At 42.4% G+C, this 27568-nt stretch overlaps 1 protein-coding gene across 2 annotated transcripts; it reads right to left on the bottom strand.

Moving 5' to 3' along the window:
- Window positions 1-1243: 1243 nt before the first annotated feature.
- bub1bb (BUB1 mitotic checkpoint serine/threonine kinase Bb) lies at window positions 1244-27568 on the bottom strand. Of its 2 annotated transcripts, none has more exons than XM_007893191.2 (25): window positions 27282-27568; window positions 26029-26206; window positions 25419-25478; window positions 23165-23309; window positions 22740-22936; window positions 21349-21518; window positions 19405-19598; window positions 18163-18269; window positions 17118-17341; window positions 16367-16497; window positions 15537-15751; window positions 14159-14238; window positions 13613-13732; window positions 12535-12672; window positions 11475-11583; window positions 10621-10720; window positions 9629-9900; window positions 8611-8789; window positions 7449-7580; window positions 5636-5736; window positions 5375-5536; window positions 4592-4734; window positions 3659-3833; window positions 2443-2543; window positions 1244-1614 (listed from the first exon to the last, which is right to left on the bottom strand). In XM_007893191.2, exons 2-25 carry the CDS (start codon window positions 26160-26162, stop codon window positions 1440-1442), a joined length of 3564 nt encoding a protein of 1187 aa, XP_007891382.2. In that variant the 5' UTR covers window positions 26163-26206; window positions 27282-27568; the 3' UTR covers window positions 1244-1439. The 2 variants fall into 2 exon arrangements, with proteins under 2 accessions (XP_007891382.2, XP_007891383.2); XM_007893192.2 differs by having other exon boundaries at window positions 26029-26193.

The raw sequence follows: 27568 nt of genomic DNA, 5'->3' as shown, positions 1-27568 counted from the left end.
AGTATTTCATCTGGACATTCTCGTATTGATTGGTAATTTTAAGTAGGGTTGGCTACGTTAGACCAGCAGTGCCAACCTGTGACCTCCCGAACATTCGCACGAGTCGAGGTAAGTCCGTGTTGAATGGAAAGTGTATTTTCATTTTTTCTTATATAAGAGGGATACCATTGGCCTCAGAGTTCTGGGTTATAATAATAATACTTGCATTTGATACAACCCCTTATCACGAGATATTTCAAAGCGCTTCACAGAATGAAGTAAAGTGAATTGACTGTACATTTTGTGGGTGAAACAAAGGGAAGTAAGACAAGACTCCCAACAACTGCAAGGATTATTATTATTCAGTGACTCACTTCTGGAAAGTACAACTCTAAACATTGGTTGACAGATTCAAACAACTGGCTACTACTCATCATTTGTCTCATACTGTACCAGGAATTCAAGCACAAGGCCAGCTAAAAGAGGAAGTTTGCAACCAACCACATAATATACATAAAGCATAATTGAGTGTATACACTCCCCACGACTCAGTAAGTAATTTCACAACATCCTGCCCATGGTTAAACACCGGTATTCATTGGGGCCAGAGGCCCAATAGCAAGATTACATTGTGTGGCAACATACTAATGTTCTCTATAGCATCAGACTCCTGTCATTTATAGGAGCAAAGCAGTTAGCATTTCCCAAAGCGATCTGGAAAAGCATATATTATCTGTTGGGTCAATCATTGAACACTGAAATAAGGTCAAGGTTGCATTCTATAGACACTTTTCTACGCCCCTCCACTCTGTACTTAGATGTCCACTTGCCAGGGTTGTTGACAATCTTACTCAGCTAAGGCATAAATCTCTTAAATGAGAATGTTAATCTTGCATTATGAGGCTAGGTGGATGTGTATGAGGGAGGTATAGTACTGCTGGAGTCTAACCAGCTAACATCAAGTTATGCAGTTTTAGCTGGTTAGTCCCCAGCAGTCTCCTAATGCACTCTGGGGTCCCCAAGCCTTGGCTCTTGCCAACCTGTGCTTAAGGACAAAGATCAGTGAGGAAGGTCAGAACAGAGGGAGAGTATTTAGGAGGGAAGGCAGGAAAGAAATGGAAAGTGATAGAGGGGAAGCTTCAGGAAACAGTGAGTGATAGTGGGAGAGAGCGAGCATCACACATGTCTCGATGCCTGAAAACTGGTACATGTGAGAAGCCATTTGCAGAACAAAGAGTTACTAAATCCACAAAGATGAGGTAAGTGGTTTAAAAAAATCTTTATTGGTAATTAAGTACAGTCATCAGTTAAGGCAGTAAGTTTAAAAGAAAGTGAGCATTAGTTAAGTCTAAACTAATGCAAATGAAAGACAGAATTTAGAAAAAGTCTTAGTAACAAAAGGTAATCCAGGATCGTAAAAAGTTAAGAAATACATATATTGTTGTTTGTTCTACTGTAGTTCAAAGTTCTAGGCTTTGCACTATTGCAGCATTGTACAGGGCAGTGTATTCAGGCTCGATGGCATCTTTCATTGCTTGTCTCAGCTCCTTCAGGATATGTACAGACGACATTTCTCCTGGATTCAGGATCTTTTCGAAGAAAGTGGCCCACAACTTGCTGTACGGCAAATTCTCCCTGTAATGATAGTGTATTTTGTACATCTCATTAGATTCTGCAATGTATGGGAGGTGAGATCTAGTAAGGAATTAGTGAGGATTACAGAAAGACTTTAGCAAGAATCAGCATGAAGAGTAAACACTCACATTCAACAGATTATTATTTGTAGAATCACGCTTCCTAACATCCAATTCTTGGATGCATTAACAGAGCAGTACAGCAGAGATGGATTCTATCCAGCCAATATCAGGGGCTTCTAAATACAGCAACTGCAGCAATATTTGTCCTGTGTTAGCAGGATCCATATTTCAAGAGCAGCATTGGCAAGGCTCCCTCTCAGTTCATTTAGCTAAAGCTGTCTGGCACGTTTTCCTGCTGCTTGTCCAGCTAGGACCACCCTACCCATCAGGGCTTTGACTTGCAGCGTTAACAGTAGCTGAGTGGGAGGATTCCCAGCTCCCAGTAACTGGTCTGTCCTTCCAGGTCCTGCTGATGAGCCAGGCTGACTGTGTTGTCATCAGCAGTGCCCTGGAATACTGCGATCCCACCTGGCTCAGGAACCGGACGAATGAGACCGCCACAAAGGGCTGGCTGTGGCAATTTGGCAAACGTCAAATTGGAGCCAGTCCAGTTCCAAGGAGACCCTGCTTACCACCCCTCCACCAGGATAGATTCATTTAGCTGAGGCTATAAAGTTGAGAACATCTCAAAAGCATGTTAAAGTTTCTGAGAAGTACAGCAACTATTTATAGATGAACACAACAACTAATCTGCACAGTAATGTCCCACAGACAGTTGTGAAGTGTATGTGCAATTTATCATATAGCACAAAGCAAGAAGCATTACCTGAAAGATGTCAGCACCCACTGGGTATTTTTTTTGCAGATATTCAGCTGCTCTCCGAACAGCAGGAGATGCACTGTGTTAGCAACACCAAGGAGATCGATCTAGAATAGCCAAATGGGTAACAAAAAGGTTAAAGTACAGGCTTTCATACAGATTTGCTGCTTTCTCCACACTCAATTTTCTTCTCAGAGACAAGGTTCATTTTCCAGCTACAAATTAGGATTTTACTTCTACATGGACAGAAAATATTAATCTATTAAATGGACCAAACCCCTTTGGACTAGATATAATCCTTAAGAAATCTGTTCATGAGAAGTTATATTGAATTACATAAAACACGAAAGCATAGAAACAAGATACCAGCCCAACTAGACTCTACCACTGTCTGTAATGCTGCCCGAGCCTCCACCCCTCTCCGGACCCTTCTTTTCTCCCTCATGTAGCACGTGGACTGGCTCTTAAAGCATTTCCAGTGGGCTGGTCTTACAATTTAAAGTAAACTTGCATTAGCGTCAGCAACTCCATGAATATAGTGAAGAGTAATTTCCACATTGGTGTACTTCATTCTGAAAGGCCAATGCAACTGACAGCAACTTCAATCGATAAAGAAATTGTTAATTTATCCAAGTTCATTTGGCTTGTAATAAACTTTAATTGGCTTGAATACAGTACTATCAGTAAGGTTTTTCTGAGTAGCAACCCTTTGCCGAGCTACACTAATTGTGGAATTGGAATCCTGTTTGGACTTGATTGAATACTTGTAAGTTTCCCTTTCTAAGGCACGTGTGATAAATCACAGACCTAATCTTTGGAGCAGGTTTAGCAATAAACCGCACCCAAACCCAGAGTTGCACATCACATCCCCACCCCTCAGGTCTTCTCCAACCACACTCTTCTGTTTGCACTCCCCCTAACACCCCAGGGTAATCAGGTTACCGATCCTCCACCCCATCATCAATGGCCAAGCCTTCAGATGCTATACCCCATTCTCCAAAACTCTAATCCAAGTGTTTTTTGGTAGGAAAATGAATGGGACTTGGGTGGATGTACGACTTGCTTTATGATTTGTAACGACACGAGTTTACCTGTAAATACAACTTCTATTGAGTCAGCAACAGACAGAATATATCCACTCCACTATCATCCATTTGCTGCAGCTTATTCTGCAGTGGTTTAGTGTAAGAGAGATTGTGTAACTTCTTGCGGTGCCTCTTACCTGGTACACACTACTGCACTCAGACAGCACTTCCTTTGTGTGCAGTGATTGTACCATTGGGAAACCAGCAAATGAGGCAACGTCAGAAAGCTGTCTCAGGTCCAAGCTGTGAGTGAAGTCCACTAGTTTTACCATACCAGCGATATTAACACAACTCGTAGAGGGTTTGCAGAACCTAGGGAAGAAAGCAGTTTACATTCAACTTAAACCTACAAATCTGCCAAGGCAATAGTCCTCCTTGGAGACTCCAGACTTAATATAGCTGTGAGCTCAATGTATTCATTGAAATAGGTAGCCTAAAACATTGCTATACTCAGATTTATTCTTGTCTACACAAACTAGCAGTTCACTTATTAAATTAATATTGATATCAATGATTGCAGTTTCTTACATGCTTTTGTGAGGCTGAAGTCTCCATCTTGCTACTTTTCCCGTGGACAATGTTATTTTTTATCTCACAGTTTCCTAAACACAAACTAGGAATCAGGGCAATGATTTGTGTGACTCTCAACCTGCCAGGAACATCCTAAATAACCTGGAGAGAAGGCTGGGCTCCATGTAGCATTTCCCGTGACGTGGTCTACCTGCGGAGGTGGAATCCACTGACAATGGCTCCAGGAATAGACATTTCAGGGGAGATTAACATGAATACTGCTTTGACTTCATTGTTGGGAATCTGCCTAAAGTCTTAGTTCATAAATTATATGCATCCGTCAATGCTTCTATCCATGCCAAAACCAACTGAAGCAAAAAGGAGTAATTTTCAGTGATGCTCTTGCCTCTCCTTTAACCAGCTCCTATATAAAAGCTTTTGAAACCCAAGCTGTTATTCGCTCAACTACTTAATCATTTCCTGCTACACTTCTTAACCTTGCCGTCCTTAACTATGAACTTTCTTCCATGTTTCTCTATGTTTTTTTTAAAAAAACTAACCAGTCACCCAGGAACAATGTTTCAGGTTGCACGTCTCCATGAACAATCTCAGCTTGGTGTAATTGTTCCACCAGGGCCAGCAAATCGAGTGTCAGAAATAAAGTCAGCTCCACCTGCAAGGTCGACAAACCCTGGAGCAAGTCCTTTAGTCGAACATAGATCCAATGAGAACATCATTAGGACACAAAAAAAGTTGAATCAGAGAATTCTGAATGCGAAGCTTTGACTCACATCAGTCTAACTTAAGGCTAATTTAATAGCATACATGGTTTAAAAAGTCAAACGTTAAGAAATTGTACAAAGCAAGATGGAGTGACATGCATCTAATGCTGTGGGCATTTTAAAATGAGTGAGTAGTGTAAATAATACATTTTAATACAGCATTTTCACATCGGGAGCAGGTTTCAAAGTGTTTCACAGAATTTAATATAAAGTACAGCAATTGTATTTTGTAGCAAAAGCGCAGCCAATTTTTCCACAGACCCACAAACAACCATGAAGTGAATGACCAGTTTTATTTGGGGGGGAAGGGCCAGGACACTCAGAAAATCCCTTCTCTTTTCAAATAGAGGCACAGGATCTTTAACATCCACCAAGATGTAGACAGGACCTCGATATGATATCTCATCCGAATAGACTAGTAATCCATTTACATACATACAGGGGTGTTGTTAGTGCAGCCTAATATGAGACTGGGAAAAATCCAGCCCAGAAACTAACCAAGTGGTACACTGGAAGGAGAAAAATAAATATTGGCCCACACCTATTTAAAGCAGGTCTTACCTGTATGGTTTTGCAGTTCATATTCCAATCCACCGTCACACAGCCATCTTCAAACAGATAGCAGCTACATTTGCTGCTGAAATAGTTGGAAAACTGGGACCCGAGGCGTTCCTTCAGCTGCTGGTTAATGTAGAAATCCCAGGGTACAGTGTGGGAATCCACCTGTATTGTACAACCACAATGTTCATTCAGGTGATGGTTACATTCCCGTTTGTTAGTTTGTAACCAGAAGCTTAGTTACACAAACTAAACATTTCCTACCTTTATAATTGCATTGCACACCAGTGAGCTGGTACTCGACCCATAGAATCGTCTGCACTGCTCACGCCCCACAGCCTGTTTGATCTTAAAGGTTTCCGAGCCTATTGAGAACAACACAGTGAATGAAACCAGCACAGAAATATATACTGGTTGAGACACCAACGAATTTAATCCAACACTAGATATTCTCTTTTGGAGAAAGGCCAAAAGGCTATTAAAAGAGTGGAGTTCTAGAAACAATCCTCAAGGGAGCTGATGGATAAGGCTGGTTTCTACTCATTTATTCTCATTATCATTTTTGACAATTTAGGGGAGGAAATTACCAAAATTAAACCAAAGCGTCAGTTTAGAAACCAGAGAAACAGAAATAGCTTTTTTTAAAAAAAAATCTTAATTTCTACAGTGAGCATCTTGCCCAGTTGCAAAGAATTTACCAAGTGCCATAGCAACTGCCTGGCATGCTTCATACTCTAGAAGAAACTGGTGTTACTCTCAATGTGTAAATATTATAGTGAACAAATAAGTACTAGAACTGTTGCACAATCACTTTTGGCATTTGCAATGCCCGTGCCTGATTTTTTAAACATAATTCAGGTCATAGAAACAGGAGTTGTCCATTTAGCCCTTCAAACCTGATCTGCAATTCTACAAGATCAGGGCTGATCTGTACCTCAAGTCCAATTACCCACCATTGCCCCAAATGCCTCAATACCCTGTCCTAACAAATATATACCCTGACTTAATTGTTATTAACACTTCAATGGTGAACTTCCATTTTGTTAGGCCATCTAGTGGTACGATCTAGTATTGCGGTTTCCCCATCAGGATATGAAGAAAGAGGTCTGTGAAGTCTGACAGCATCGCTGCACATGACATATTCTGGCCATATTTTGCAGCACTAAGTATATTTAAAGTATACATGGTATTGACCTTTAATTGCTCCCATATGTCTAGCATCTCCCATAACACAGTCCCAAATCTCGTTGGCAATTCCTCAGAATTCTAATACTCTTCATACACATTTACAAAACATTTGTACATAAAGATAGCAAGTTTAAAAAAAGCCAAGAAGCGAAGATTATTTTGAGCTGCCGCCACCACCACTGGTGAAACAATCACTTAGGAGGTTAGAAAGGTTAGAAATGAAAAGCAACTTTCAATATAGTACTGTCCTCTCACTGCTTCTTAAAAGTACATTGTGTGATACCAACTAGGGTCATCCTGTCAGATGAGTGGCACATGCTCTTTAGATAACCAAATAGAACATATTAACATTTGTAATGAAGCAAACTGATAATAATAATCTCTGCATTTAATATAGCACCTTATCACGTAATTGAGACGTCTCAAAGCGCTTCACAGAATATACTGTAAAGTGGATGGACTGCATTTTGTGGGCGAAACACGGCAGCCAATTGCACACAGCAGTGTCCCACAGACACTTGAGGATTGGAGGGATTATTAACACCTGGAAAATGATCTTCCAATTGACTAATAACCATGTTCCTACTTACTGCCATGTAAACAGGGGTGTGTAGAGTAAGGAAATTTGCTTAAGGTTTTGCTCTACCCGGGAATCAAACCCGGGTCCTCTCGCTTGCACGCGAACCACTGCGCTACGGGACTCCAGATATGTTCACTGAACATTTGCAAAAGGCTTCCTGATCCCCAGCATCAACTCAGAATTAGCCAGAACAATTACAGTGAGATTGTTCACATTTCCAACAGTTAAATAAATCTAGCTCAGTTTGGTCTTCATATTTTCTATGCCTCGGGCAATGTGTGCAGAGCACGTTGCAAGTCAGTCACTTACCCAGGTTCAGCACACTCCCATCTTTGGGATGAGGTAATGGACTGCTTTGAACATGGAATTCCGGGAAAGAATTCAGGGTTTTGTGGAGTGACCCCAGCAGCTGCTTCTGTACTTCCTTGCTCCACGGGTCATCTAAAAGTCAAGATGACATTCAATACAGCAAGATTTCAGAAACCAAGCAGGAAATAAAACATATCCTTGGGATAATAGCCAGTTCATACTTTGTGTATGTATAATATATCCTTGATTTGCCAAATTAGTTGCCAAGATTTAATTTGAATCCAGACCACAAAAGAACAAATTTTAAGGACACATCGTGTCCCAAGTACTGTATATAATTTGGGGCACATGTCATGCGACTGCCAGGATGGTGGAAGGCAAACTGGATGGACCTTGGGTTTTCGTTTGCCTAGTACGTTCTTATGACTTGAGCTTCTTTAGGTTCTATTCTAATGTCTATTACACCAATGTTAAAACAGCTTCCTCATCGTCTTAAGTTCCTAACTGCAAGCTAATTTAATAAGCAGCACTCAATCAAATTAAAAATAAAGGAAAAGTAACAGTTATTTATGGAGACTCAGTTAGTAAATCTACTGTCCCAAGTGTGAAACTAGTCATCTTAATCAACCAATTCATCCAGATGTATTCCAGCTGTGAAGCCCAATTTGCTGTGAGTTTTAAACCAATAATAATAAAATCATCCTCATACGAAAAGCACACTTCATGTCAGGAGGTCATCTCAAAGCAATGCACAGAATATACTATAAAGTGTAGTAACTGTGTTTTTGTAGGTGAACGCAGTAGCCAATTGGCACTCAGCAACGTCCCACAAACAGTCATGAACTGAATGACCAATTTTATTTGGGAGACTGTTGGCCAAAGCCACTATGAATTAAAAGTCCACAACCTTCTGACTCAGAGAGTGCTACCAACTGAGACTGGCTAACACACAAGCCAAGCACAATACATTTTGGGCACATCTCAACTGAAAGGACTTTGGGTTTCTAAGCCGATTTGAACTTTTCAGCCTTGCTGGCAAATGCTTCATGCACTATGCTGATCGAGACTCAACAGTAAAGAAACACGAGTTGGAAAAGTGAGTTGGTTTTGACAGATGCTAAGTAACAGCAGCCCCAAGATAGCAGCTAAACGGAGAGAATACCTGAGGTGACATTCACGTGGAAGTTCTCACAGGAGGTGCTCTGCCCCAGATCCAGTTTTTCACACAAATTCAAGTCCCTCATTGTGGAGAGTCCCCCCATTGAGGACGACGACGACACAGCAGACGAGGTGGTAGCTGCAGAGGATTGACCGTCCTCATCACTCGCTTCCTGAATAGGGCTGTGGTGCCAAGAGACAATTAACACCTTCGGGAGCATTTACAGCACAAGACAAACTGCCAGCTCCCCTCATCTGCCGACTTTTAGTGTCTCAGCCTGGTTATGGGAGGTACCAGTTATGTTGAAGAAACTAAAGTTAAGAGTTTTAGATTTAAAATGTACTAATATTATTTGGAAAACACTATCTTATTCCCATTTAGGGTAAAAACAGGGTAATCTAGTGCAAGAGATTGCTGTTTACACAATCAGGGTCGAAATGCCGCACTCCGTCCAGCATCTTGGGACATCCTCCCAATATGAAAGGCGCTATACAAATCTAATCTTGTTGTTGTTTACGAGGGCTGCAGAGGGTTCACTTTCTTCAGCTCATATAAAGGGCTTACTTTAAATAGACGTTGTAAGATGCATCTTGTATGCAAAGTTATGCTGTTTTTATTTCAAAATTAAACCAAGATTCTTTGTTGCCTCAGTGACTAAATACACCATCTGCTGCAATACTAGGTCATACCGAAACAGAACGTCCCAGGTTCAATCCCTAGTCTGGCAGTGAGGCTGCTAATTGGTCTCAGATATCCTTTCCCAGGATCTTTAGACATTAAAAGGCTCTGCATGAATAATGAAGTTGAAGGGCAGGTGCGAAGGACATCATTTTTCCAACAGTCAAACTATTCAGTATCATAGAGCTATAAGAACATAAAGTGCAATGGTAGCCACAACATGAGCTCTTCTGGACGTGTAGTACATTGAGAAAGAAACGTGACCATCTTAGCAACTATGTTGGATGGTTTTACAGATGAAGAGCTTTCACAGAACTGAATAGCAGACCATGTGGTTCCTTACCTCAGTTTCTTTAGGTGCAGCGGCTGGTCAAACAAGGACTCCTTAAGGGGAGACAGTGAACTGAAAGCACTTTTAGAGGCATTTATGGAGTCCCATTTGACAGCGCTTTCCTGATCCTCGTTCAATCGGTTGCAATGGAATGGGGTTGAAGCCAGGTGAGCGGCTCTTGCAAAGTCGCATGTGTTTTCAGGATAGGGGCCAAGGGTTTTGTTTGGAAGATCGCTGCTCACGATCAGATCCTCATTCAGTGGCTCAATTCCATCCAGATCAACCTGAAAATACAGGCCAGTTACATCCCTATACAACCAATATGTACAAAACTGCAACTATTACATGGAGTCACTGCGCTTTGGGACATCTTGAGGACGCGATAGGGGATTGTGTCAGGTGCAAGGATTATTATTGCTGTTGTTAATGTTATTGTTGATGTTGGTAGGCCATTGGCAGGCTGGCCTTCTGCCACTCTGCCCTCACCTCCTGTAACTCCATCCAACAATCCCTCCCCCTCGACCCCTCCCTTGCCTTTTTCAAAGCCCATCTTAAAACCCTCCTTTTCAACCGTGCCTTCAGTTACCCTCCCTCCCCCCTGCCCTCCACCCTCCCCAGCTCGGGTCCGAAACACTGATTGTTCAGCGCCTTGAAACATCCTCCTGACCTGAAAGGCATACCCTCTGAAGAGTAGCATTGCCTGCTATTGACAGAAAGTCGTACAGACCAGGCTCAATTTTCAATCAGGGTAGCAGCTGGTGTGCTACATTTGACTGTAGTACTTTGGAAAGTGGGGGGGTTGGGGAGAAAGAGAGAGACTTCCTTACTCAGTGTCCAACTGTGAAGGGCCGTATATAAATGCAAGCTGTGAGCAATTCTTGCTCCGACTTAATATTCAGTAACCCCTGCTGTAAAGTGTGGTTACAGACATTTGATGGAGGATAGGATTGGACTCCAGTGATAACTATATAGGTGTAATACTTAGTATCATTGCCGTAACTTACACATTGTGCAACAGAGGTCTCCACAGGTATAATCCTGTGAGAGGAGAGAACTCCTGAGAGAGGCCTTCGCACACCAGTCTGCAATTGTTTCGTTGATGATCTTAAGGAATAAAACGAAGGGAAAAAATGTTTAAGTAATATGTCTGAACTTTTGTGAATGTTTATAGTCTAGGCTAGGATTTAAATAAAACTTTAGTGCACTGGCACGTCTACAAATTTTAGCTGGTTCTGCACATCAAATACAAAGCCTGATATGACAGTAACAGCTCATCTGATATTTGAAATAGTTCCGTTAGTACAGCATTAATTCCAAAGTAAATGGAACAATTTTGTTTAATTTTTTAAAGAAACAAATCTGTTCAAAAATGTCAGTGTGGCAGGCAGAATGTTATACCCCTCCCTTTATATGGACAGACTGCTCAGTTAAGCATCAAGTTTCTGTGCTTTGGTCAAATTTGGGAATAGTTCCTTGGCACAAGGAATGTTGGCTCACTAGGACTCAATGTGGCTTACTGGTAATAGTCTCAATTTAGTCTATTTTAAGGTTGGCACAGACTGGTTCATAATTTTCCTCTCCCATGAAAGCACAGAGTAAGACAGATGGAGCTTGAGAGGGAAGAAAAAAATCTTTCACGCCTCAAACCAGCAAAAGAACCACTTGCAAACCTTTCAATTATACCAAGTTCTGCTGTGATAGGCCACAATTTATAGATATTTCTGGCTGGCTGATCAGCAAGTCTCAGAAAACCTTAAAATATGCCCAGTAGAATACCTCACTACTGTAGAACTCTGTCCATATTCCAAAGAGCCTGAGGATATGGGCATAGAAAAATACTGCTGGATAAGTTACTCACTTGTTCTCACTTTCTTCACTCTCATCAAAAATGGTGAAAGGCACTGACCCCAAACCAAAGGATGAGGGGAGTAGAACTGAAGTAGATTTACACTGGTCTTCTCCTTTGCCTGAGAAGATAAAACATTTCATTACTATACATCACTTATCAATGCACAAGGTACGTTGTGTTAATCAGCATGCTGTGGTCTCATTATGTATTACATTTTTCAAATAATGCATTATTTTGGTTTGTAGATAAAATAACCTTCCAACACTTACTAGCTAAACTCTCACATGAGTCATCACTACCAACACTCTCCTAAGTTTTCACAACCAACACTCACTTAAGAGCAACCACTGGAGTGAATAGTCACTCACTCAAGTGTTGTTCCAGAAAGTCACCAATACCAGGAAAACTGTACCTAAGTGACCACCAGGAGGTACAAATTGGAGAGAAAAATAGTTCACATGGAGCTTTTCGCTCCCCTGTATGAAGAACACTACATAAATGCAAGCTGTTGTTTTACATTGGAGTATATCTTAAAGCATTGATACAACTGACTGGGAACCTGTGCTTTGGGGGTGGGCGGGGGGGCAGGGAAATGAGTCTTGATGATCGTTTTGAAGGAGGGGAAAGAATGACAAGGCAGAGGGACTCCAAGGTGGAGTTCCAGAGTGAGGGGGCAGAATGGCTGAAAGTTATTTAAAATTTTATAGATACTCATTTTAATATAACATTTTAATTATTATTTTATATAGAATAGAATTTTAATAAATGTCATACTTTTAATAAATTTAGGATTGAATTTAAAACGATGAAAAACATGAAGCAGGCCTGTGTTTGCTGGGCCGAGGGAGCAGGTGGGGCAGAAAGTTGCAAGGCCAAGGCTGGCCAAGGTCACGGAAGCATTTGAAAGTGAAAATGAGAACCTTCATTCAATCAGTTAGGAAATTCAGTGAAGCTGAGCAAGGATTGCAAGGGACAGTCCTTCCACAACTTGAACCAAAGGGTGAATTCAGTCCAGATTATAAGATAAAAGACTCCCTTTCCCTGCTGACTCCTGAACATGTTTACTCACCAGAATTCATAAACCGGGCTTCAAATTCCAAGTCTTTATCATTGTGTGCACAAGGTATGGTAAATAAACTCTGTAACTGGCTTTCATTCTCTGCTCGAGAACTAGTAACTGAGACCTGGAACATGTCATTTATTGCATCTGGAATTAAAAAAAGGTGAAAGGTTACATACCAGAGAAGAGCAAGCCTGAGTGCACTTGACAGAGCAGTGATCAGTCAAAAAAAAAAAAATCCAAGTATAGGAGTAGAAACTCCACTCGACATATTGTAGTTTGCCTGAGGCACTGAGCAAGACAGTCTCACTCATGGTTGTTAATGAATGCTATGGGCCAGACTTCAATTCTGCTATTCCCGTGTGAAGAACTCAGTTGAAGTGGAACTGAATATGTAATGTCTGCAAACTTTCACAGGTCAAATCCTTCAGACTATGGGCTGTAACTCACTACCAACTCCCTCCCAGGAATGATAATTTGACAGGAATTACATTTGCTGCTTTTTCAATAATACTGAAATCACCCAAACATGACGTAAAAGCAGGAACACCATGTAGTCCTTGTTTATCATCTGGTAACTGACCCGCAGTGTGCTGGCACACATGGAGCCTCAGAAAGTTTCAATAAAGATTTAATGGGCATGTTGTACTAAATCAGTATTCTTTCCAAAGGGAGAAAGTCACTGTGTTCAGTGCAAACAACTTCATGCCTTCTCCTCCCCTAAGTATGATGATCAGTGATGGGCTTCCAAATGTATCAGATACCTAGCTGATCAAAAACAAGTTAGTCACTTTTCTCATATCATTGTGCTCTTTCCCAGCTCAAAGAAACAATTCCCCATAGAGTTCAAATATAAATAAGAGACAAGATTACATTTGTAAAGCACCATTCACGCCGGGAGGACGTCTCAAGGCGCTGGACAGTGTACAGCATTTCAGACCTGAGCTGGGGTCGGGGTGGGGGGGTTGCGGGAGAGGGGAGGGGAGGGGAAGGGGGATGGCCGGTGGCATGGTCGAAGAGGAGGGTATTGAGGTGAAACAAACTACTCATTAAACGGGCATTCCATTTTGAGGTACTATATTCTTACCCATTGCCTCCTTAGTATACAGAGTAGGAGATGGTTGGACAAGCTGTAAACTTGGATTCCCTGACAGAGTGTGTTGATCCCCAGAAGTAGTTGGTTGATAGTTTTTTATGCAGTTTGCACCTAATAAAAAACAAATGTATTTCACAATTATTTTTCCATGCCTATAATAATATTATGCCTGTAAAGACTTCAGGCAATTGATATGATTAAAATAGGAAAACAATGTATATTTGTGCTGGCCTTTGACACTGAAAATGGACAATTATTTTTAAAATGCATGTTTACAGATTTTGTACTGTTGGGTTTTCTAGTCAGATGGAAGGAAATGCTCATTTAAATTCAAGTGCAGATCATAAATCAAAGGGAGAACATTATTTCACAACATAAGAAGTTAGTGTAGGGAAATGCCAAACTATCAGATGTGAGTTTTCTAAGCTAGCCTTCATGCAAGCAAATCATATTTTATATTTATTATACAATACTCAATTAGTATAATATAATTTTTAAAAATGTATAATTATTATAAAATATTCATATTACACCCACCCATTATAGTTGATGTCCTGCAATTAGGTGTAAAGTTTGATGGATGTGAACTCTTCACTTTCAGTGCTTGGTCATTGAATCTGTGAAAACAGGTTGAGAGGTGGACAATCAATAATAATAATAATAATCCTTGCATTTGATATAGCGCTTTTCACGTCGGGAGGACGTCCCAAAGCGCTTCACAGAACACACTGTAAAGTGAATTGACTGTATATTTGTGGGCGAACGCAGCAGCCAATTGCGCACAGCAATGTCCCACAAACCGTCGTAGATTGAAAATGACCAATTTATTATTGTTTTTGGTTTTGGAGGGATTATTAGGCTCTGTGTGGAGTAAGGAAATTTGCCGAAGGTTTCGCCCTGACCTGCCTGGAATTGAACTCAGGTCTCTCGCTTGCAAAGCATCACTGGGCAGTACAGTAAGTCTTCAGTAACCTCCACAAGTTAACATATGATCAGAAAAGTAGCCCACTTCTTGACCCACTTCTCTCAGACCATGCACAGAATGACCCCGTTAGAATGAACCCTGATATAGCTCAGGTGCTTTCAGAGGGCTGGTGTCCTATGGACCTGTGCTATAATGGAAGCACGGGACATCTGGCTTCCAACACTGAGATCTGCCCCACATTTAATTTTACACAAATACTCCTCGATCCCTAAATGTCAATGTCAAATGTCAGATCCCAGACACACGTTCAACTCCACAAATACTGTACTATTGTACTATAAAATAGCTACCCCACCTCCAGCAGTTACTCATACTGACATATGCCCTCAGCTAGACTGACCACACATTAATTTCTTGTATGCGAGTATTGACAGCGATTTCTTGCAGACTAGACTTTAGGGGGCACACTAGTCAACTCTGATCTGTGCACAACCAAATAATATTTGTGCCTTATTGCATTGCTGAAACATCTCAAGGTGCTTCACAGAATTACTGTGAGGTGTAGCGACTGCATTTCTAGGCATAGACAACATACAATTTGCACACAGCCATGAAGTGAATAACCTATTTTATCTGGAGGAATTGTTGGCCAAAACACAAGAGTCTTCCTGTTATAGGCTACCCTTTGAGCCTTCAAATTAGATGCTTGTTTCTGAGGATTCAGCTCTCGGGTATTATTCAGTGGATTTTAAGCTCTTTTGAAAGTGCACTGGGTCAAATGTCTCCTTCACAACCTGCCCATATCTGACCCTGTACTTGTAAACTGACTAAACACCTCGATGGCTTAAGAACACAACCCACTAGGACTTGTTTACTGTTTATCTTAGCCCATCCTATTATGGAACTTCGAGCTAACGATTGGAAGACAACAAGTGAAAACAAATGATAGACAGAAGATCAAGCTCTTGTGAAATTCAAATCACTGCTTACCCTTCATTTCTTTGCATTTCTTCAACTTTCACTTGGGATAGCTCTGATTCTGGAACAAGTGGGTTGGATGTAAATCCTGAATAAGATGGCTGATGCGATGTTATGTTCTGGATGTGGGACTGACACCTTTCTGGAAAGGCCACGTGAGAGGAAACATTCTGATCTGTGTGGATGGACTGGTTACATGCACCCAACATGGATGTGGGATTGGTAATCTGGAACACAACACCCGTAATAAGAAATAACAGATAAATCAAACCCTGCTTACAAACTATCCTACAGCAAACCTAGCATAACTCTGATCTGTTTAAAATCATACAATCGCCTAAGTCGTACAATTGCCCAGGTCCCATTCAAGGGTTTATATTCTATGCAAGTTTGACAAAACTTGTATTTTGCAAAAATCATATTGAATGTGTGGTTCCAACTGATATGACTTGTATGACATTTACAAGTACAATACAATTTATATATACACCGTAAAACTCACATAAGTGGTATCAATCAGGACTGGGAACATTTAATATGACTTACGTGAAGTTTACTTTCTCTATTCTGTTTAAAGGGGTTCACATATTTATTCTGAAAGTAATGGTTTGATTTCGCCTTTCATCACTAACATGAAATTTTAAAAAAAAGAACTCTCAGCAGGCAGCATCTATGGAGAGGAAAGTGAGTTAACGTTTCAGGTCGATGACCTTTCGTCACAATACTTTCCTCTCTCCATAGATACCTGACCTGTTGAGTGTTCCCATCAACTCTGTTTTTATTTCAGATTTCCATCATCTGCAGTATTTTGCCTTTTTTTAAAAAAAATACAGATTACACACCTCTCGCTCGGCTGGTTGGCTTTGTGGATTAAGGGAGGCCTGCTGATTTTCTAGTCTCCTTTGTGCCATTTGGATTAATCGCTCCATCTCCTCACTTTGTTGTTTCAACTCACACAGCTTCTGTTCCTGCTCTGTAAATAAATACAAGTCAGTTCATCTCCTCTTTCTAGCTGCTTGGTATACTGAGCAAACTTGTCAACTACTCCTTAACTAGGAATATATTACAAGTAGTCAGAAACCTGTGTGGGAAGAAACTGTAGCAACCAGTTGTCTGAACATGCACATCTCTAAAATGTATTAAAGTTTTCTATTCTGTTGTACATTGGATATTAATTCTATTGTTTAGATCTGTTCTATTTCCTCTTCCTCTGCTCGTCATCCATCTCTAAAAGGTACTGATAAGAGCCCAGTTTGTAAAGGGATTTGACAAGACTACATCAGCGTGCAAATCTGTCTAGCTAGATCTGTCTGTGAGAGGAAAGATTCCAACAGTTTAGCTTTAGTTTCCAATGGAACAATGAACAAATGCAAGACTACATGCAATCATTCGCAGTAGTAAAATACATATTGAAATCAAAAGTAAAATACATATTGAAATCAAATGATCTTCTGAATTACATTTAGCAGAGGCAAAATGGATTCCATTCTTTCATTATTGCATAATATTGACTATTTGAATTCATGTTCAACTCTCAATTTCTGAAGTCATCGGTAACATCATTTTTACGGGTTTGCACAGAAGCACTGATACCTTGAGTGGAGCGTTTATACTTTTTCTTGAATTCCTCTGCTCGGAGTTCTTCAAACGAGAACTCGCACAGTCCAGCATTGACCTTTTCCTTCAGGTACATGGACTTCTGTTTCTGTTCCTCCTCGCAGTCCTGTGCTTGTAGCCTGATAAACGGATTCACCGCTTCAGAGGGCTTACGAGAGCTCAACACTGGGGTGAACCAGGGCTCAATCGTACGTGTGGTCCTGCAACCAATCAATACAAACATTCTGCTTAGATTTTAATCTAAAAACAAAGCAAAGCAACGCCATAAATTCTCCTCCCTTAGTCAATAGCAAAACTTGCAAGTGGACATCAGATGAACCAAGTCTTCTCAAAACAGATAAAAGTCTGAGACATAGAAAGAGATGTTCATCTCTTCACTGCAGGCTAGATTCAAACACAGATCTTAAAGGGGAAAGCTGAAATTAATAAACATAGCAGAAACATATCACTGCATACATTTGTTAAGGTTCAATTGTAATGATGGTATTTTCATTTTTCAATGAATTTAGTTCATAATTAATAATTTTTTTCAATGAATTTAGTTCATAATTAATAATAATTATTATTATTAATTCATGGCACATTACTATTAGTTCAATTCATGAATAAACACCAATTAGCATCAGTGTGAAATTACTATTTCATTTCCGTCAATGGGTTACGGTTTGTGGTACTAACTCCGACTTCAAGCAAGTCATATTAAATGTCATGGTCCCAACTGATACGACTTATGTTAAACTGTATTTCATGAGGAATCCCAATAGAATGCCCATCAATCCACGGGAACTGTGCTTCAGAAGCAGAACACATCAGAGCAAAGTTCCTGCGGGTTGTTACTTATTGCCCTTTTTGCTCAGCTCAATAATTTAAAGAATCAAATGAAATACTGCAAATTAGACCCCAATATGACCAAATTCTGTTAAAACATTGGAATCAGTTGGCACCGCACTAGATCTTGCATTGACAAACCCTCAATTTTATGCATTAGCCTCACGTAAATGCTCACTACCCTCAAACGTACACAGTCGCTGGTTGAGCAGATTCGTCCACAAACAGCTGGAAATTGGGTTTGCTGGCTGACAGCAGTTGAGAATAGGGAACAGAGGGCACGCTGGGGTGTTGATGCACCTGGAGGCAGGGAAGGAAAGCAATTTAGTTTCAGCATCTGGTTAAATTGAAGGAATAATTAATGACCAATCTAAAACATTTGATCATGAATCATCAATATTATTCTACTCCAATAATTGAGTTACTGAATTATTAGTAAATAAAAATATTACTTTAAATTTTCGCCCACTTAAAAAAACACCCTTAATCCACTTTGCAGTATATTCTATAAAGTGCTTTGAGACGTCTCAAAGACGTGATAAGGCGCTATGTCAAATGCAAGGATTATTATTACTGAATTTTTTCAAAAGGATATTAGAAAAATTATTGAAAGGTTGCATTAGAATAAGATAACAAAAGGGATCCGAATATTCCAGCAAGCAAGACTCTAGATTTAGTAATACAGACGAAACAAAGAGCAAGAAATTCACAAGGACAATTCAATTGGCCAAAGGAATACTGTGAGAATAGTGCAAAGCGAATGGAAAATCTACAGGCCCAGAGCCAGTAGCCCAAAGTGATGGTGTACCATCACTTTGTAAACATTGTGCACCATAACCTGAATAAGAGTTGATTTAATGTATCATACATAGCAAGAAGTCAGTTTAAGAATGATCTGAATAAGACTGACCAAGGTTAGAATTTTGACATTTAACATCAAAGCAAAAACAAAATTTAAGATAGCCCTAGCTGAAGAAGAATGCAGAGATTTTAAAAATATATTTTCAATTCTAGCTGGAAAAGTTCTGCAGATGCTGAAGTAAATATTTTTTTTTAAAAACCACCCACGAAAAACACACACTCACTGCACTTTTATAGTATATTCAGCAAAGGACTTTGGGACTCCAGACGTGAACGTCACTATACCAAATGCAAGGATTTATTATTTTATTACTATATAATTAATTTTATTATTACTTCTGGAACTAAGGAAAAGGCGCTATACAAATGTAATTTTGTTGTTGTTGAGGGAAGATGAAACAGCTTCAGCTGTTCAGATTTTTCACTTTGGTTTTACTGTAGCACAAAGACACACGACTGCCCAACATAGTAAAAGGAACACATTTGCTATATTTACATCTTGCTTTTGGTTTCAACCGTTACACTCCCTATCCCAGAGTCATCATCAGTAAGTGCCCTCTAGGTTGTCCCATACCCTTGCAGTATTCCAAGGGCCTGGCTCCAACTCGTTCTCTTTAGCTGTGGATGAGGGTAGTGCAGCCTGTGGCTGTGGAGCTGGCATACGCTGGTCTCTAGACGGGTTACTGAGCCCATCCTCACTGAACACTTTGAAGCTGCAGCCCTGCTGCTGAGGGGGAGGCACGTGTAGCTGCAGCCCTTGTTTTTGTGCTGAAATAAAAGAGGCAATAATGGAGTTGAAGTTTCCTTGGACTTTTACTGCCAGCTCAAGTGGAGATTCCAAATTTTGCATACGGTACAATTGTGTCATATCAACAGAACCAACACTCAATTAGATATATTTTAAAGCACAGAATTTTCTGTAAAATAAATGCATTTATCCTCTCTCCTGAAGGAATTGAATCTTACTGGCTATATTGTCATGGGCACCAGCAGACCACAATATCTCAACTAAGGCTAGTTTTTATGTGTAGACTAAATAGTTAAGTGTCAGTAGGCCATTTAACTATTGAGGTGATGGCATCAGGCAAACAACACCAAGCTGTTCTCATCTGATGATAATAATACTTACATTTGATATAGCGCTTTATCATATCTTCTAGACGTCTCAAAGAGCCTCACAGAATATTCTGTAAAGTGAATTGACTGCATATTTTGTAGGCGTAACACGGCAGCCAATTGTGCACATCAGTGTCCCACAAACAGTCGTGGATTAAGTGACCAACTTATTATCATTATTATGTCACACATACTCACTTTCACAGCAATGAAAAGCAATCAGCAAAGAAAATCCTAGACTGATTTTCCCCTCCTTAACCCAGGGGCACTGAGGGCAATTGTAACAGCCCAAATAGCTGTCACGTTTTGATCAGCCTGGTATTGTGCATTTCCTGGCAGTGAGTAGGATCCCAGTTGTTAATCGATTGGCAGATCACTTTCTGGGGATAATAATCCCTTCAAAAAGTAAATTGGACACTCAATCCATGACTGTGCACAATTGGCTGCTGTGTTTCGCCCACAAAATACAGTCACTACACTTTACAGTATATTCTGTGAAGCGCTTTGGGACGTCCTCCCGACGTGAAAAGCGCTATATCAAATGCAAGGATTATTATATAAGAACATACCCTACCCTAAATGCAGCTGAAACCCTTGGGCATGCATTTATCATCTCCGCCTGGATTATTCAAACAGACTCCTCGCTAATCTCCCCAGCTCCACTATTCAAAAGATCCAGCTCATTCAGAGCTCTTCCACCCACATACTTACCCAGACCAAACTCCATATCTACATCTCACCAGTTCTGTCCAGGAACCACTGACTCCCCATCGCCGAACTGATAGACTTCAAGATCCTCAGACTCATGTTCAAATCCCTTCACCCCCTGGCACCTCCCTACCTCTCCGATCTCCTGACTCTCTAATCCACCATCCGGCAGCTCTGCTCAAATGGCACTGGCCGCCTGCTCATCCCTCGCATTCTCTGCCCCACCATCGGAGGTCGTGCTTTCAGCCACTACGCCCTGAGACTCTGGAACACTCTCCCTCAATCCCTCCACCTTGCCCCCTCCACTCCACTTTTTCCAAGTCCTGCCTGAAAACCTTCATCTTCGACCGTGCTTATGGCCACCTAACCCGCCCAGCTCGGAGTCAGACTCCGCCACTGTTATGCGCTCTGAGATGCTACCCTGCGTGGAGGGCGCTATATAATTGCAAGCTGTTGTTATTTTCGGTGAAGCGCTTTGAGACGTCCCGACAATGTATTAATACGATATATCAAATGCAAGGATTATTATTATTAAGGTCTCACTTTTCTCTATCACCGAAGGTGCATGACTCAGGCACGGGCAGAAAAAAAGTTTGAAGGAAATGAAGTATACAATAAAATGGCAAAATTGGTGTCAATTAACAAGGCACTTACTCCAATAACAACTCTAAGCAGCTGATATGATCATACTTACAACTCATAGAACTGCCAACCCGGCTAACGGGTGTGATAATTTTCTTTCGACCATGGCCCTTCAGCTCCCCAAGTGTAGTTCTTTGTAGTTCAGTGTCAGGAAATGAATCTTTATCCACTCCTTCGTTGATGTCCAGCATAACTTGCTTCGCTACTCGAGCCTGAAAGTGTCTGAGGAAGACAATAACAAAAATACAATCAACATTCAAATACCACTCACTGTTGTCAGTTTATTCAGAGCCATGCAACACGCCCTACAGTGAACTCAACAGCAAGTTTAGACTTACAGAAATGGTACAATACTCCAGAGAGTTATATGAAGTCCAACTCAAATTGCTAATAAGTACACTTTTCCCAAGGTAACTTAGCAGCTAAAAAGGTTTAAAGGCAGTATTAACCAATTTCTCACACAATGAGATTCAGGCACTTGAAACCCCGCAAACAAAAGGTCACCAATTACACATAATGTATCACAAAGATTTAAAAAGAATGTACAGCACAGAAACAGGCCATTTGACCCAACTAGTCCCCAACAGGAGGACGTCTCAAGGCTGGACAGTTAGGGATCCACATCCGAGCTGGTGGAGGGTGAGGAGGTTGGGGTAGGAGGGCGACCAATGGTATAGTCGAAGAGGAGGGCCTTGTGACAGGTCTTGAAGGATGCAAGGGAGGGGGCGAAGTGGGAAGGTGGACAGAAGAAGCGGTTAATGGTGAACGGGAGCATGGGGTTGTCCTTGGTCTCCAAGATCATCTTGGAGTAGGATGATTTGGCAGAGGCGAGGGCGGAGCGGAGGCCTTGGTATGGTCTAACCAGATCTGCTGATGGACTGTTAGGTGTGATTCAATCCAGGTACGTTTGGTGGTATGCATTTGTGCTTTGAGGGATTGGAGGTTGCTGGTGTACCAGGGGGTTTTACGGGAGTAGGAGGCGGTTCAGCAGGAGAGGAGTTGTGGAGAAGAGCGCGAGGAAGGTAGGGCGTTGTGAGAGGAGGGCCAGAGAGGCAGGAGTTCGGGTGACTTCAGAACAGGGGAGGAGTGGGGCGAGATTTTTTTTCCCAAGGGTGGTATGAGTTAAGGGTGATGAAATAGTGATCGAAAATGGCTTTGTCAGTGATAGTGATGTCTGAGACGGTGAGACTCTGGATGGTCACCAGATCAAGGGGGTGATTGTGGATGTGGATGACAGAGTTGTTTTGGAGGGAGAGGTTGTGGGAGGAGGAGGAGAAATCAGCAGAGGTAGAGCAGAAGGGGTTGAAGTGGAGGTTGAGGTTGCCGACAATGAGGAGGCGTTCGGAGCAGAGGGAGAGCTGAAATAACATTTAATGAGGCTACATTTGATGAGGTGGTGACGCTTACAAGTGTTCAGATTTAATCCATTTTAGAGCAAATTACCTGTGATGGTGAAGTAGCTTTTCAAGTGGCTCAGCCTTCAGCTGAATCCCCTCTTGAAGGACAGCATCAGCCTTTTTGTTATTCCCCAACAGTTCATACCGCTCAGCCCAGGCAATGTAGACAGCAGCATATGAGACACCAATTCCCGTGCTTTTCAGGAAATTAAAGATTTCCAGTGGCTCAACACAGCAGTCAACCTGGAGGAGATTAACATTAACTATTAGGACTGATAAATTAAGCCATTTGAACAATAAAGAATGAGTGAAATATATGCAAAGAATGAATGAAATGTCTAGGGTACTGGTGAATCAGACAGCATCAATGCATTCAAAAGAAAGTTAGACCTTCGCATGAAGGAGAGGGGAATAGAAGAGTATGGAGGGAGTAAGGAATGAATGGACCAAATTTAAACAAAGCACACTTACAAACTTTAACCAGTGACTGACGTATCGAAAGTCGTTATAGTACCGCTGATCCTTTATGAACACTTCCAAAGCTCTTTTCAACAGGGCTGTAAGGTTACTGTCTGATCCACCATTGGGGAACATTTGTTCTTTCCATTTGATGTACCTGTTCCATTAACCAAACAAATAGCATAAATAATGGAAATAGAGAGAACAAACTGTCCTAGCTGTCAACGTACTTACTCAATGCTCACAACAGCCTCATTTGTGGAGTCCTGTAGCTCAGTGGTTAGAGCACTCGCTTTGCAAATGAGAGACCTGAGTTCAATTCCAGGCAGGGCGAAACCTTGGGCAAGTTTCCTTACTCCACACGCCTAATAATAATAATAATAATCCCTTCAAAAACCAAAAAACAATAATTAAATTGGTCATTTTCAATCTACGACTGTTTGTGGGACATTGCTGTGCGCAATTGGCTGCCGCGTTCGCCCACAAATATACAGTCAATTCACTTTACAGTGTGTTCTGTGAAGCGCTTTGGGACGTCCACCTGACGTGAAAAGCGCTATATCAAATACAAGGATTATTATTATTATTATCTCATTTAGTAATAATATTAAATCCTTACTGAGGCCTAAATCATAAACTGAGGCCCTCCTGATTGGCTCGCGTCAGCGCCTCCGCACCTCAGGCGCTGAGAGCATCAGCATCCAAGGCTGCACTCTCCACCTCTCAAAGCCAGTCAGGAAGCTCGGTGTTCTGTTCGACCCTGAGCTGTCCTTTCTTCTTCATATCCGCGCCACAACTGGCACCGCCTTCCATCACCTCCGGAATATCGCCAGATTACGGCACTACCTCACCCCTCACGCTGCTGAAACTCTGGTCCACGCCTTTATCACCTCAAGGCTGGACTATGGGAACTCTCTCCTCGCCGGCCTTCCCGGCACCTCCCTCCACAAGCTGCAGGTCATCCAGAACTCTGCAGCTCATGTACTGTCCTGCACCAGGCTTCGCGACCACATCACTCCCACCCTCGCTCGTCTCCACTGGCTCCCCATCCCCCAGAGGATCGAATTCAAGATCCTCATCCTCTCCTACAAAGCCATTCACGGCCTTGCTCCCTCCTACCTCTCCGACCTACTATCCCCCTACTTACCTGCCCGTACCCTCCGTTCCTCAGGCTCCAGTCTGCTCCACATCCCCCGCCCCAACCGCCCTACCATCGGTGGCTGGGCCTTCAGCCTCTCAGACCCTAGGCTCTGGAACTCTATCACCCAGTGCCTTCGCCGCTTCCTCCCTTTCCTCCTTCAAGGCCGGTCTCAAGACCTTTCTCTTTGACCGTGCCTTCAGCTCCCCTCTCGACTCTCTACCCCCTCCTCGCTCCCTCCCTTCCCTCCCCCGACCATTTCCCCCCTGCTCGGGTCCTGACCCAACTGTACAGCGCCTTGGGACGTCCTCCCGACGTGAAAGGCGCTCTACAAATGGAATCTTGTTGTTACATTTGATATATAATAATAAACCTTGCATTTGATATAGCACTTTTCACATCATTGAGATGCCTCAAAGCGCTTCACAGAATACACTGTAGAGTGAATAGATTGTATATTTTTTGGGCGAAACCAATCCACCAATCAACTAACAACCAGGTTACTACTTACTGCTTGGTAAACAGAGGAATGTGGAGTAAGGTAACTTGCCTAAGTTTCGCTCTGCCCGGGAATCAAACCCAAGTCCTCTCACTTGCAAAGTGAGTGCTTTAACCATTATGCTAAAATTAGGCAGTCTGTGCCATATATTCACACCATCAAGCTCTTAATATTGAACAAATTGTGTATTTAAATCCAGGATACTCCATTACAAGATTTGGGCATTTAGATGCCAGCTGAGGACAATACACGAGAATTAAAAAGTCAAAAGTATTCAGGAGAGAAAATTGGAGGAAACATTGTCAAGCATCTGCCAGGATAGAGGCAGGCGAACTAGATGGACCTTGCTCTTCTTTCACCTAGAAAATTCTTGTGAGCTAAGCTCATAACTGGCAGACCGAACTGGTAGCTAGCGAACAGTACAGGTATTGATAATTAAATTAGTTCAATCAGTGCAAGAACTGGCACTGGTTATTTTGCAAGTTTTATAATACAACTCGATTCTTAATCCATCGTCTCCACCCAGCCAGCTGCATAGAGTTTTGAAAAGTTTAGATGTGAAAGTAACTACAGAAAATATTAATTGAATTTAAAAGGAATATAAAATATATCCATAACTGAGCTCTCACCTGTCCCAGACATCCAGTGGGTCATCGCCTGAATAAAATCGTATTTCTGCTTCAAAAGCCCTGTAAAATAATAATATAAAAATAAACAGATTAGGCAATTAAACCTATTTCAACAACAACTTGCATTTTTTATAGGGCATTTCACATTCAGAAGGACATCCCAAGGCTCTGGACAATGAGGGGTTTGCACCCGAGCTGGAGGATTGTGATGCCTGGCAATCCCAGAAGCTAATAATCCCAAAATTTCTTTTTGCAGGTTGACTTTCATCAACAAACTGGCATTTATAGCAAATCGGCAAAACCTAACTTTAAAAGATGCAAAATGTTGACACTAAGTCATTGTTGTTGCTATGAAGACACATGATCTGATGCTTCATCACAGTGGGCATTCAATAACCCACCTTTAATCATACTGTCACAGTACTCTTATCTCTTTTCTTTACATGTGAATTAGGTGCACTCTGAAAGGAGTGATCCTTCACTTCTCATATTATTTGTAGGGTCCGAGCCTGATCAGAATGATCTCACAATACCCACTGTACTTCTTATAAAATAATCCTATTTATTCAAACAAGTACAATCAACTTCCGAATGCGACACAACTACTTACTGTTTCTGCTCCTGGATGCTCATGTGACTTGGACCATCATGTGTAAGCAGTCCTTGAAGGGTACTCACAACCCTGCCTTGTTTCAAAGGTTGTACGTTCTCCTTACTCAGCTCCCACTCTGCTTCCGCCATCATACCAGGTCACACAGTGTTCACAAACAAAAGTCTGCAAAATTAAACTAACAGGACTTTACAAACAGGGCAGCGAGTGATGGCAGTGGGAGAAGCACCAGGACTAAAGCTCGAAGGACAGCCAAATCAATAACAATAAATTACCGCCTTCACATCCCAAGCATTGGACAGTTAAGGATTTGCACCCAAGCTGGGGGTTGGAATCAAGAGGGGTGGGCGGGTGGTCGAAAGCATGTTTAAAGAGGGAGGTCTTAAGACAGGCCTCGAAGGAGCCATGGGAGGGGATGAGGTGGAGGGGCTCTGGGATAGAGTTCCAGAAGGTGGGGGCAGAAAAAGGCGAAGGCCAATGCCGGCCGAGCGGAGGGAGTGGACAGGTTGGTATTGCCGTTAATAGGTCACAGAGGTAGAGAGGAGCACGACCATGGGGGTGGGGGGTGGGGGGGGGCTTTAAAAGTGAGGACAAGGATTTTGAACTCCATCCTCTGGGGGATGGGGAGCCAGTGGAGCCGGGCGAGGATGGGGGCGATCGGTTCGCTGAGCTTTGTGCGGGAGAGGACACGAGCCGCAGGGGGACTGAACGCCAAAGGAGGGGGGGGGATTCACGCGGTCGAGCAAATACCCAGGAAAAACCAAGCACGCGATCAGCCACTCTCGTGACTTAACCGCCGTCCCCCCCCTCTCCTCGGCCGACGCCTTAACCAGGCCGTACCGACTCACTTCCACTCCAAAGTTGATCGACAACAACGCCACCAAATGACCACAAAGAACGATGACGACATCAACAAAGTGACCTTGACAGAGCGCCCGCCAGGAGGCCCTCCCAGAGCGCTGGGTACGCGGGGACTCGGGACCCGAGCCAGAGCTGGGGCGGAGGGGTAGCGGTCGGAGGGTGACCAAAGGCGCGGACGAAGAGCAGGGTCTTTGATGGCGGCAATGGAGAGCGTGTGACGCGGAGGGGCTCTGGGATGGAGTGCCAGAGGGCAGGGCCGGAGGGGCCTGACCGCTGATGATGGGGGGGGGACATGGAGCCGGGCAGTCCGAACAAAGCAAAGGGCATCGTTTCAGTCTCCATTTGGAAGAAACGAGGCACAATCCCCCGACCCCACTTACTTACTTACTTACCTCACTGTACAAAAGCCCTCGTTGGCCCTGCGACTGACCGACACCACCCACCAGCTCTCGCTTTCTGCGTCCGGTGGTTGTGAAGGGGAACTCTCGTCAGTCGATCAGTTCGGGGAGAGAAAGAGGGGGGATATCAGTCGGTCTGTTTATCGGTCGGTCAGTCAGTCAGTCGAGGAGGAGGAGGGAAGGGATGAGGCTCTCCGCGTCCCTCAGGCCCAACGCCGCTCGCGGGAGCGCCGACCATTTGAATATTTGAATGCAACCGCCGCCGCTCGAGCTGCCGCCCA

Source organism: Callorhinchus milii, unplaced genomic scaffold (genome assembly GCF_018977255.1).
Source record: "Callorhinchus milii isolate IMCB2004 unplaced genomic scaffold, IMCB_Cmil_1.0 Scaffold9, whole genome shotgun sequence".
NCBI lineage: Eukaryota > Metazoa > Chordata > Chondrichthyes > Chimaeriformes > Callorhinchidae > Callorhinchus > Callorhinchus milii.
Note: the sequence above shows the minus strand (reverse complement) of the source record. Positions and strands in the feature narration are given on the sequence as shown.

Excerpts from the sequence above, each read along its gene's own strand:
- bub1bb (XM_007893191.2), bottom strand. The coding sequence starts at position 26,162 with ATGATGGCGGAAGCAGAGTGGGAGCTGAGTAAGGAGAACGTACAACCT. Across the intron at positions 9,901-10,620 it reads AGACCTCTGTTGCACAATGT|GTTGATCTGGATGGAATTGA; the intron begins GTAAGTTACGGC and ends CTGTATTTTCAG. Across the intron at positions 5,537-5,635 it reads TGTGCAATGCAATTATAAAG|GTGGATTCCCACACTGTACC; the intron begins GTAGGAAATGTT and ends TGTACAATACAG.